General features: G+C 39.9%; 1 protein-coding gene across 3 annotated transcripts; it reads left to right on the top strand.

The window, feature by feature from the left end:
* The first annotated feature begins 635 nt into the window (after positions 1–635).
* On the top strand, positions 636–6,907 carry slitrk4.L (SLIT and NTRK like family member 4 L homeolog). Of its 3 annotated transcripts, none has more exons than XR_005963362.1 (2): positions 636–1,425; positions 1,797–2,327. XR_005963362.1 is itself a non-coding variant. In XM_041572753.1 (2 exons), exon 2 carries the CDS (start codon positions 3,315–3,317, stop codon positions 5,862–5,864), a length of 2,550 nt encoding a protein of 849 aa, XP_041428687.1. In that variant the 5' UTR covers positions 641–1,425; the 3' UTR covers positions 5,865–6,907. The 3 variants fall into 3 exon arrangements, 2 of the variants coding, with proteins under 2 accessions (XP_041428687.1, XP_018085384.1); XM_041572753.1 differs by lacking the exon at positions 1,797–2,327 and adding an exon at positions 3,315–6,907 and having other exon boundaries at positions 641–1,425; XM_018229895.2 differs by lacking the exon at positions 636–1,425 and adding an exon at positions 3,315–6,907 and having other exon boundaries at positions 2,319–2,728.
* The last annotated feature ends 4,747 nt before the right edge of the window (positions 6,908–11,654 follow it).

Here is an 11,654-nt window from a genome sequence, read left to right as displayed (position 1 = left end):
TTTCAGATTGCGAATAGAGAGGAAAAAAAAACTTTAGAAATATATAACCCCCCCCCTACTTTACATAAATATAAAGCTCCCTCCTGCTGTTGTAATGTTAATAACTAGATGCTGCCTGCTTCTCCCACATCAGACCATTCCCTGTGCAAGTCAATTGATTTCTCTGCATATTCAAGGGATGAGGAAAAAGAAGGTTTGCATATATCCTGGCATGCTTAGAATACAGCCAAATCCCTCCATCAACACTGAAGTGGAGATGAATTAACCTCTGGGCTGCCGGAGAGGTGTTATAAATTGAATGAATTTCATGCTCACTATTTCTGTGAAAGGAAATTATGAGGAGTCCCTGTAAGCATCACTACTTGCACTTGACTGTGTTCTGTTCACACTTACTAAGCGGATGTTAGCCTTAAATACCCACACGGAGGGAGAGAGAGAGGGATAGAGAGAGAAAGACAGACAGAGAGACAGAGAGAGAGACAGAGAGAGAGAGGAGAGCTTTGCAAGGGTGACAGCTTCAGCCATTTCATTGCACTGGTGTTGTGTAGCAGGACTGTTTAGGCTGTAGGTGCCAACATATTCTGTGCAGCATTGTGTTCTTTAACTGTGTAGTATTACATGGCTGTGTGGGTTAAGGTGCCATCATGTTGTGTGTACTACAATATTACATGACTATGTGGGCTAAGGTGCCATCCTATGTTGTGTAGTGTGACATGACTGTGTGTGCTAAGGTTCCATCATGTTACATGACTGTGTGTTCCTGTTGTGGCTGCAGTTTCTTGGCTGGATTATGTTACACTGACATCCACTGACAAGTGTATCAGCAGCCACAGCAGTGTATCTTGGTGAGCAGTGTATCCACTAGAATAAACCCCCCCAAATACCTTTCCTCCCCTCCATCCACCCCTGTTCTGTAAATAGAACAACTATCCCCAGCACCTATCTGACCAAGCCCAGCAGCAGGGGGAGTTGCAGTCCAGTTCTGTTCCTTGATCCCAATAAAGTGAGGAGCAGCGTGACATCAATAATGATTGATCTGAGCACTGGGACTGGATCTAGTGGATCTGCGGAGGTGTCTTGAGGCAGCAATTTACAGCCGTGCTGGTGCCACACTCATACACAGTGCTCTGGGCTGAATTGGCATGCTCTAGGCAGTCTGTGCCTGTGTGTGTGTCTTTGTGTCTATACCTACACATGCGCCTTGTGTCGTGCTGTTGCTGTGTGTGTGTGCGATTGTGTAGTGTTTGCGAGAGAGACAGAGAGAGAGAGAGAGAGAGAGAAAGGGATGCGATGGAGAGAGGGAAGGAGAGGAGGGGGTGGGGGTGGCAGTGAGGGAGAGAGACCGTGTGAGGAGAACAAGTCCACATCTCTTGGAGACGATCGCAAAATGCAGAGCCTTTCCTTCCATGGATCCGAATCCTAAAGGTAAGCAGAGAGAAACCCTATAGGATAGCGATGTGCAGGGAGGTTCCCCCTGAATGGATTCCTTATAACCCCCTATACCGTTCAATAAGGCGATCGCCGGTCGAATATCCCCAGCGCCTGACAGAATCCGGCATCTCCATCAACTGCATTTTCTGCTCAAGCGATCGCCTGCCTTATAATTATCCGCTGGCTCCATGCACATTGGGCGACATGTTTAAGGCGACCCCTTCGTCCTCGCCACTTTCTTGTCAAAGAGCAGCGACTTTTATGGTAGGGCTGCCAACCAGATAGACGCACTGTCATTAACATTGTGTAAATGATACTGTTCTGGAGCCGTGCCTTCAAAATGGCATTTCTTGTTTTGCTTGTAGAAACTGAAGGAGTTACTTCTGGGGTCTCGTTGAGGCTGATCTGTGGGGTCTCCATGGGCTGCAAATGACGTGTCACCCTTCCAGCTACACAGACACCAGCAGGCACCTGCAGCAGCGACTGCTATTCGGGTCAGGAGACTCTCTCCTTCTCTAAACTGACAGTCGCCTGAAGGAATAAACCCATTGCTATCTGCCAGCTCATTTCTTCCTCACTTGTGCCACCCTGAGACTCACCATTTCCATTCTCCTCCCTGCCACTCTCTGGACTCGGGTGAGGTGGAGCTGTCCAGCACAGGCTACTTTTTCTATCACATTCTACCTGTTCTACATGAGGGGACTGCAGTAGGGGGATCTACATCCTTATCATTTTCTCTCAAATTATCCAGACAAAGGCTTACCCAAACCACTATCCAGACTGTACCAACCCATTATCCAGACAAAGGCTTACCCCAACAACTATCCAGACTGTATGAACCCATTATCCAGACAAAGGCTTACCCCAATAACTATCCAGACTGTATGAACCCATTATCCAGACAAAGGCTTACCCCAACCACTATCCAGACTGTATGAACCCATTATCCAGACAAAGGCTTACCCCCAACCACTATCCAGACTGTATGAACCCTTTGCTGGCATCCAAGGCTCATCATCTGAAGGAGATATCTGAGTGAGGACAAGAGCACCCAGCAGGAGCAGGGACCATGCTGCGGCAAAGCATTGCAGTACTAATCAGTACTATCGCAAACCTCAGGCATTTGCCATTGATATGATAGGTACTGCTGGCTAACACTGACCCATGGCTATGCCTCTGTACTCTAAACGTGCCACCTCTGTGTCCTCTTGGTTCCTTACATATATCTTCCAGAGTGTGGGGACAGCGTGTGAGACCTGGGGTACATCCCATATCATAAGCGAGATGGCTCTATAAGGTGAGAGGGAAGCTTTCCCAGCCTGCTATAAAGTCACCCATTACATGACTTTAGTCTATACTGTGTTGTTAACATATGCTGTGTGAATGCATTTCAGTGAAAGCTCAGCTTGGTTTTAAAGTAGAAATGGCAGGAATCATCATGTGGGAAAAGACAGGCTTGTGTAAAGTAAATTTCCTAGCAAATATTGTATGTGTCCGTGGCGTGCCGTAAACACCAAATGCATTGAAAATAACAGTAATCATGAGCCTGCTGGTTAAGAAGCCTTTCACGGTGTTTAAGAAACCATAGGCAGAAACAAATCTAAAAGATATGCATGTCACACTGTATATATTTCTGCACACACGACAATCTGCCTGCCTGGATTTGCTCCTTGTGTTCTGTATTAAAAACCAGGCGCAGGAATGCAAAGTAGCATCAGATATAAAGGTGGCTTAATCCAACTGAAATATTAAAGGAGGCTCAGTGTGTGCCCAGTAATTGATCCTTAAAAAGGCTAAAACTGTGCACTGTACTGTACACAAACGTGTACAATGTGAATATATTATTACCTTTAATAAGTAACAGTATGTTTTATCTTGTGTAGATGATTTCTCCCAGAAGTCTGAGGCTGTTCTGTCACTGCCAGAAGATGTTTGTGTGGCTTTTCCTCTTTCTCTGCACTCCAATCTCCTCCACCAACCCTGACTCTGAACTGTCCCTTGAGATCTGCAATGTCTGCTCCTGCCTGTCAGTGGAAAATGTTATGTATGTCAACTGTGAGAAAGTGGCATTATACAGACCAAACCAGTTGAGGCCACCTCCCTCCAATTTCTATCATCTGAACTTTCAGAACAATCTGCTAATCATTTTATACCCCAACACCTTCCTCAATTTCACTCATGCTGTTTCCCTGCAGCTCGGCAACAATAAATTGCAAAATATAGAGGGAGGAGCTTTCCAGGGACTGAGTGCACTGAAACAGTTACACTTGAACAACAATGAATTGAAGGTCTTGAGGGCTGACACTTTCCTGGGCATAGAGAACTTGGAATATCTCCAGGCTGACTACAATTTAATCAAGTACATTGAGCGGGGAGCCTTTAATAAACTTCACAAACTCAAAGTCCTCATTCTTAATGACAATCTTGTTTCTGCTCTGCCTGACAATATTTTCAGATTTGCCTCCTTAACACATTTAGACATCAGAGGAAATAGGATTCAGAAAATGCCCTATATAGGAGTCCTGGAGCATATTGGACGAGTGGTTGAGCTGCAGCTGGAAGATAATCCATGGAATTGTACATGTGATTTGTTGCCTCTGAAGGCATGGTTGGAGAACATGCCCTATAACATATACATTGGAGAGGCTATATGCGAGACACCTAGTGATCTGTATGGGCGGTTATTGAAAGAAACTAATAAACAAGAATTGTGTTCAATGGGTACTGGCAGTGACTTTGATGTAAGGATTTTGCCTCCATCAGTGGAGACAACTTTCACCACCCCTGGGGGTCAACCTGCCCAAACATCTTTGCATCGTTTGGTCACCAAGGCCCCAAAGACCACCAACCCCTCCAAAAACTCTGGGATAGTTTCTGGCAAATCTGTTTCCAACCACAGCCTCAGTCAAATAGTATCATTCCAAACTAGGATACCTCCTTTCTCTCCTTGTCCTTCTCCTTGTATGTGCAAAACCTATCCCTCTGATTTGGGATTAAGTGTAAACTGCCAGGAGAGGAACATTAAGTCATTGGCTGAAATGGTTCCCAAACCTCTAAATGCTAAGAAGCTTCATGTAAATGGCAATTATATCAAACATGTGGAACAGTCTGATTTGGTAGATTTCGAGGGGCTGGATTTGCTCCATTTGGGAAGCAATCAACTAACAAGCATTCAAGGCAATGTGTTCTGCAACCTTACAAATCTAAGGAGGTTGTATCTAAATGGGAATCAAATTGAACGCTTGAGCCCTGAGATTTTTGCTGGGTTGCACAACCTACAATATTTATATCTGGAATATAATGTTATAAAGGAAATCTTGGGTGGAACTTTTGAATCCATGCCAAACCTTCAGCTTCTGTACCTGAATAATAATCTTCTGAGAAGTCTGCCAGCTTATATTTTTTCTGGAGTGCCCCTGGCCAGGCTTAACATACGGAATAATCATTTCATGTACTTGCCTGTAAGTGGCGTTCTTGATCAGCTCAGATCTCTGACACAGATTGATCTGGAAGGGAATCCATGGGACTGCACTTGTGATTTGGTTGCTTTGAAGCTCTGGCTGGAGAAACTTAGCGAGGGAATCGTCATGAAAGATGTTAAATGTGAGACACCTGTGCAGTTTGCAAACATTGAATTGAGATCACTTAAAAATGAAATTCTTTGCCCTAAACTGATTAACAAGCCTCCGACGCAGTATACAAGTCCTGTACCTGCCGTTACCTTCACTACTCCCTTGGGTCCAATCAAAAGCCCACCTGGGGGACCTGTGCCATTGTCTATTTTAATCCTTAGCATTTTGGTAGTGCTTATTTTAACAGTGTTTGTTGCCTTTTGTCTTCTTGTTTTTGTCCTGAGACGTAACAAAAAGCCAACAGTCAAGCATGAGGGAATTGGAAATCAGGAATGCAGTTCTATGCAGCTTCAGCTAAGGAAGCATGATCAGAAAGCACTTAAAATGGATGGTATCTCTGCAGAAACGTTCTTTCCACAAACAATCGAACAAATGAGTAAAAGTCACACTTGTGGCATCAATGACCCTGAAGTAGGATTTCATTTTTCAGACCACCAAGGTCAACAAATGGCCCTGAGAAATCTTACAGAAAAGGATCTGTTGCATGGGGATTCTAGAAAGAGGCTTAGTACAATAGAAGAACTGGATGAATTCTTTCCAGGAAGAGATTCAAATTTATTTATCCAGAATTTTTTAGAAAGTAAAAAAGAATACAACAGTATAGGAGTAAGTGGTTTTGAAATCCATTACCCGGAAAAGCTGCAAGATAAAAAGAACAAGAAATCTTTAATAGGTGGGAATCATAGCAAAATTGTAGTAGAGCAGAGAAAGAGTGAATATTTTGAACTCAAAGCAAAACTTCAAGGGACGCCTGATTACTTACAAGTCCTCGAAGAACAAACAGCACTGAGCAAAATGTAGGTCATGCAATGTAAACCTAACTAAAGACGATTGTTTCATGATGAAAAGTGCCTTTTGTAGACTTTTAACTTCCAAATATCATCTATAGGCATAGGTGCAGGCGAATCCAGGAGTGTCCAGTAACCTATAATGTGTGTGTGTTGATTCTCCTTTCCAGGTATCTCTTCACAAAGCTTCTACATTCTGGATTTTTTTTCTGGGATTACAAGCAGAAACTATTGCCAAAGGGATACTTTTATGACAACTAAAATTACCCTCAAATCCAAGAGGCATCAACTGTATACTTTGTACTCAAATACAAAATGCTGTCTCGATGTGATTCAAAAAAAAAAAAAAAAAAAAAAGCTAAAAAATATAAAAACAATATAAAAAAAGCAAAAAAAATAAACTCGGGTCAAGAAATGCTTCACCATAGTTATGGTCCTTTTTATTGGATACAGCTGGTGAAAATATAGGATTTATTGTATAGGTCTAACCATTCTTTAAAAACGTATAGAAAAGTGGAAAAAGCATGCAGAGGGACAGCAGTTTATGTAAATCAGTGACAAGTATGACCTTTATCTAGCAGCAAAAGGAATAATCATGTGCAAATGCAGTATACCATGCTTTACGATTCTATGAAATGAATGCAGTCACTTGAATCATACAAACATTTTTTTAAAAAATTATATATTTAATGTTTATTTAACACACTATTTTCTTTCCTGCAAAGCAAAATGTGAATCAAGTGAAAGCTAAGAAAAAAATCAATTTTCATTATCTGCAATCAAACATGGTTGCAATGGTTTTTGCTTGCTATGTGAGCGTGGTTGGAAAGTATTTTTTTAAACAAAATTCATATATATGAAATACTTTGTATACTAAATAGAACGACAGTATATGTACTCCTTAATATGTATTTAAAATGCCTGACTTGTTTCTGTGATCAAAAATGCATTAATCTTAAAGTTAAACATTCAGATATACCAAACAGATACAGGAGTTGATATGTAAACACAAATTGATTTCATGTGAGCAGGTAAAATAAAGTTTATTCATATATATTCTTGTGATTTCTAGAATATTATGTTACTGGTACATCTTTTTTTTTTATTTTTCGGTTCTGTTTTTTTGGGTAATACACACTGCATTGCAGGAGATTGTGGCATACAGAGCTGATTATATAAAATTACTTTTTTAATTGATGCCTTTCATGTTTTCATGCCACTAGTCACAGGTCTTGAAATCATCTACAGCAATATATGTATGGGTAGATGGTAGATCATTGCTCTCTTGTATTTTATCAGTGTAGTCATTGGTTTATAAATATGCAAAGGCGGTCTTTTATGAGTTTTATGAGCTTTTGGGTAAGGCCTTAAACATTAGCAATAATTAGATTACCAAAACAGAGTGCCCCAAAATATATCTATCTAATCTATATATATATATATATATATATATATATATATATATATATATATACTGTATATATATACATACAAAATATATATATATCATTTCTATTTTCCTTTCTGGAATTCCTTTTTCTTATATTCCTTTCTGAAATAACAGTTTTTCTTTGAGAAATGTGCAATAGGAAAAAGGGATTCTGAAAGGATTGAAGTTTAGAGATTATTTTTCCTTTCCTTAAAACATGCTATTAAGGACCAAAAATAATACAACAGAACAAGCTACATATACCATTATTTGGCTAATAAGGTGCATATAGCATTTCTTGGATAATAAGGTTCAGTACTTTAATGGATTTCATAAAATTGTAGAATGCCAAGAGTCACTTCAGAGATGGTTTGAGCATTTCATTTTGTAAATTGCCTTACCATGGCAGGGATACATGCAATGAGAGAAGCAGTGGTTTGAGAAAAAAAAAAACATCTTGCATGAGTTGATTATTATTGTATGAAATGAGAACACTGAGATTTTGTTTCTTTCATTTGTTGCATCCAAAGATATAGGAAGGGAATTTATTTATATATAGAAGAATGTATTTATAACCGATCTCATTTGAAATAAAGAATAGAAAATGATGGCCTTATTTCTGCTCGTAACCTGTGTCAGTGCTCTTAAATGATGGGTTGCCATTTATGGATAAACACAATACTGGCAAGATATAACAGATAGCTTTGTTCTGCAGTGTTGAATGTCTCGCCTGTCCAACACTGTATATTATAAAGACGCTGGGTATGTTTTCCACAAATGCTGTGCAGATATTAGATATTTTAGGGGATACAGAAGTAGACTTATGATATTCTTTAATGTGAAGGTTTGAAATGCAGAAGGGACAGGGTAAAACATTGTCTCTGTCAGTAAAAATCACAGATGGTAGCATAATTACAGTAACTAGAATTATTATTAGCATATTTGGGCAATCCATTTTGGCAAGTTAGAGATTGTTAAGAAAACAGGTTGCTAGTGGCAAACAGCTATTGGTTTCTACATATTTCTACAGTTTGACGAATATGAATGGAAGAATGTATGTTGTAGGACTTTGCATTGACTGTAATTGATGTTGACTTTCTTTGAATGATCATGATGGAGGCAATTTAGCCAGTTACTTATATCAGCCAGTTATACGTTTTATACAGGCTGACAAATGAGTGCTTCTGTAATCAGATTTTCTGAAAATGTTTGACAAAAAGAGTCAAGAGTCTTTTTCTATTTTATATTTTGGTTTGTCTCATTGAATGCGTGCCGTGGCTATATATTTAGAAGTACATAATCCTAAGGCATCTTTGTTACTGTGCACAAAATTAAAACATAAGAATTGCTGTGCGCTGAGTCTCCATACGGAATATACCATGGGTTGTTGTCTATGACAGGTTTATATGACAAATGTGGATTTGAGCCAAGAGAAGATGATCCTGCGCACAGACGGCTATTCTTGATCTCATTCCATACATCGACAGGCAGGCTTGTACCTTTTTACCAGCAGGAGCTGCAAAATCTTGTTCCTGCCAAAAGATATCACTTTATTCTTAATACAGTAAAGCATGCTTTCGGTTAGAGCAAGATTCTTGGAAATTGTTCATTACTGCAGATAGAGCGGTGCTGAATTCAGTTGCTGAAAGTTATTTCTGATGGTGGCCCTTATTGGTGGACAGATAGGGCATTGGCATATGTAATGGAGCCTCAATTCATCCTCACTTCTGCTGAATTATATTACTATTTGGCTGAACATGTTGTCCTACTGTTGGGCCAAAGGGGGTCAGACAGTCAGAAAGCTATTACAGAGATATATATCTACCATAGCAGTGCTGCTTTACTCTAGTCTTTTTTTTGCAGAGAAAACCAGGGGCAATTTGGGGTCTGCTGTCTCCAGAGACGACAGAGCAGAAGTTCAAATCTTAAATCTTCCCAACATTGGCCTTCTCTGTTCATGTGCTGTCTGAGACAAGGTAGTTACACTGCAATAAAAAAAGTGAGGGCATTCTGCTGTTAAGTTGTTTGTAGTGATGGGCAAATTTATTCGCAGGCGCGAATTTGCGGCGAATTCCCCCGATTCGAGAAACCCCTGCAAAAATTTGCATCCGTTTTTCTGACACCAGCGCATTTTTGCTGGCGTCGTTTCGCAAATTTTCCGGCGAAACGGCCCAAATTCGCCTATTACTAGTTGTTTGCAATTTGAACTATAGTTAATGCTTCCAACGCCAACTGCTGAAACAAATAACATTATTTTATGTATGGACAGTTGAGGGTTCATTTAAACATATAATCTTGCGATTTCTTGTAGATTGAGGATTATCAGTCATGTAAGGAATTGTCAATGAATTGAAGAGAAACTTCAACCACTTAAATGAGAACACTAGAAAGATGGCCATATATGTATATGCCCCCTAGCAGAGTATCTGTCTAGTTGACCTGAAGGTTGATCAGTTGGAAACCATGTCTTGTTGTTCCATGTATCATTTGAGAATCATATATCCATGCATCATTTTAGAATTCTCCTGCATTCATAGAAACATGAACCCTAGAGTCCTGGAGGAAAGTTTTGTTAGGCAATTTTGCTTTACAAATACAACCCTGATGCTGCTGGACAACAACTACCAGGTCTGAAACTATCTGTCAACAGAAGAGGCACATGCCTGGGGAGCAACTGTAGGGAGTGCTAGACACATACATTCTCTGTCTGCATACCCCTAGTTCAGACCATGGGTAAGGGAAATCAAGGTACCAGCCTGGCTGCATTTTGCATGTAAAGTTCTCCTCACATCATGTAAGATTCAAAATGCAGTGATACCCATTTGCTACAAAATGGGGTAGCCCAAATATTATTGAGTTAAAAAAAGACTTTATTAGGACATACATAAGCCTAATATGATTCATGCCTGAATGGGCACTAACATATTCAGGCACAAAATGTGTTAGGCTTATGTCCTAATAAAGTCTTTTTTTAACTCAATAATATTTGGGCAACTGCTTTACTAGTAAATAGGTATCACTGTATTTTGTATCGTATATATTGAAGAAAACTGATTGGCAACCCTTGGACTGGGGGTTGCCCTGGCGAGGAACCATTTCACAATTTACATGTTTTTCTCTTCTTTACTTTGAATGTATATATTTTTTTTTAAATAGAGCCACACACTATTGTTGGTATATTTCTCATCACATCACCCTCTCCCCCTGCTGTCAACTCATGGGCATGGGGGAGGTGCAGGTTTGTCTTGGGAGCACTATGAACATGGCTCGGCACTGACAACTACCATCATGCTTTAACTCCTTATAATATGTTGGACTATGCAGGAACTTATAAGGGCTAATTTACTAGGGCAAGTGCAATGTGCAATTTCAGGTGTATCTGCCTTTTTTTTTACCTTCACACAGCATTTTCTGCCACAATTCCACCACTATGGTTGTAGCTGTGAGTTGATTATGTACCTGATGAAATTGCATGCAATTGTGAGTACTTGTTCATGCAAATTAGAAGAAATTTCTGGTGTCAGTATCTCTTTAAGGTGCAAGTTTGCTTCATCAATTGATGCTGGCCACTGTGGGAACACTAGAGCTACCACCACCATTGAGGTGGTGATAGTTCCAGAGTTCCCCTGCATTAATAGGTGCACTGCTCATGATTCATAAAAAGACACAAGACAGAAGTAGTGGCACTAGTAAGTAAGTAAAATAGTGCTGAAAAGGATACAATTTTTATTTATTCATTTATAATAAGGCTTGAAATGTCTCCATTGTATAGCTGTGGGGTGTAATTAGAAGAGTTTTAAAGGTATTTTGACTTAATTTGTATAGTGTAATTTTTATTACTACATTACATTGTGTACATTGCAAATAATTCATACAATTATGTCAAATATTATTCTTGAATCAAAATTATTTTTGTTTTGGTTGTAATAAGTGATGGGCGAATTTGCGCAGTTTTGATTCGCAGAAAAAATTAGCAAAATTTGCAAAACGTTGAAAAATTCGCAAAACGGTGCTGGCGTCCTGTTTTTGACGCCGGCGTCCATTTTGGAGAAAATGCGTCGCTGTCAAAAAAACAGACGCCGGCGTCAAATTTTTTGACACCAGCGAACTTTCACAACCGTTTTGGGAATTTATTTGCCTGCGGCGAATCGCATAAATTCGCCGCAAATTCGCGCCTGGTATTGGCGTGTAGGCAGCCATCTCAGTCATTGTGCTTGATCCTGTGCTTTCAGAAAGATCCAGCACTTCACAATGAAACTATTATTTAATCTATTCAGTGTAACTGGAGGAGTCATGTTCAGACCTGGGTGTTTTACTATTGAGTGCTATCGTCATATCTACCACTAGATGGGGCATAGGAGCATTTTTAGCACG

Source organism: Xenopus laevis, chromosome 8L, assembly GCF_017654675.1.
Source record: "Xenopus laevis strain J_2021 chromosome 8L, Xenopus_laevis_v10.1, whole genome shotgun sequence".
Taxonomy (NCBI): Eukaryota; Metazoa; Chordata; class Amphibia; order Anura; family Pipidae; genus Xenopus; species Xenopus laevis.
The sequence above is the reverse complement of the archived record's forward strand: the minus strand, read 5'-3'. Positions and strand labels throughout refer to the sequence as shown.

Bases quoted from the DNA above. Each gene is read 5' to 3' on its own strand.
- slitrk4.L (XM_041572753.1), top strand. From the start codon at position 3,315: ATGATTTCTCCCAGAAGTCTGAGGCTGTTCTGTCACTGCCAGAAGATG.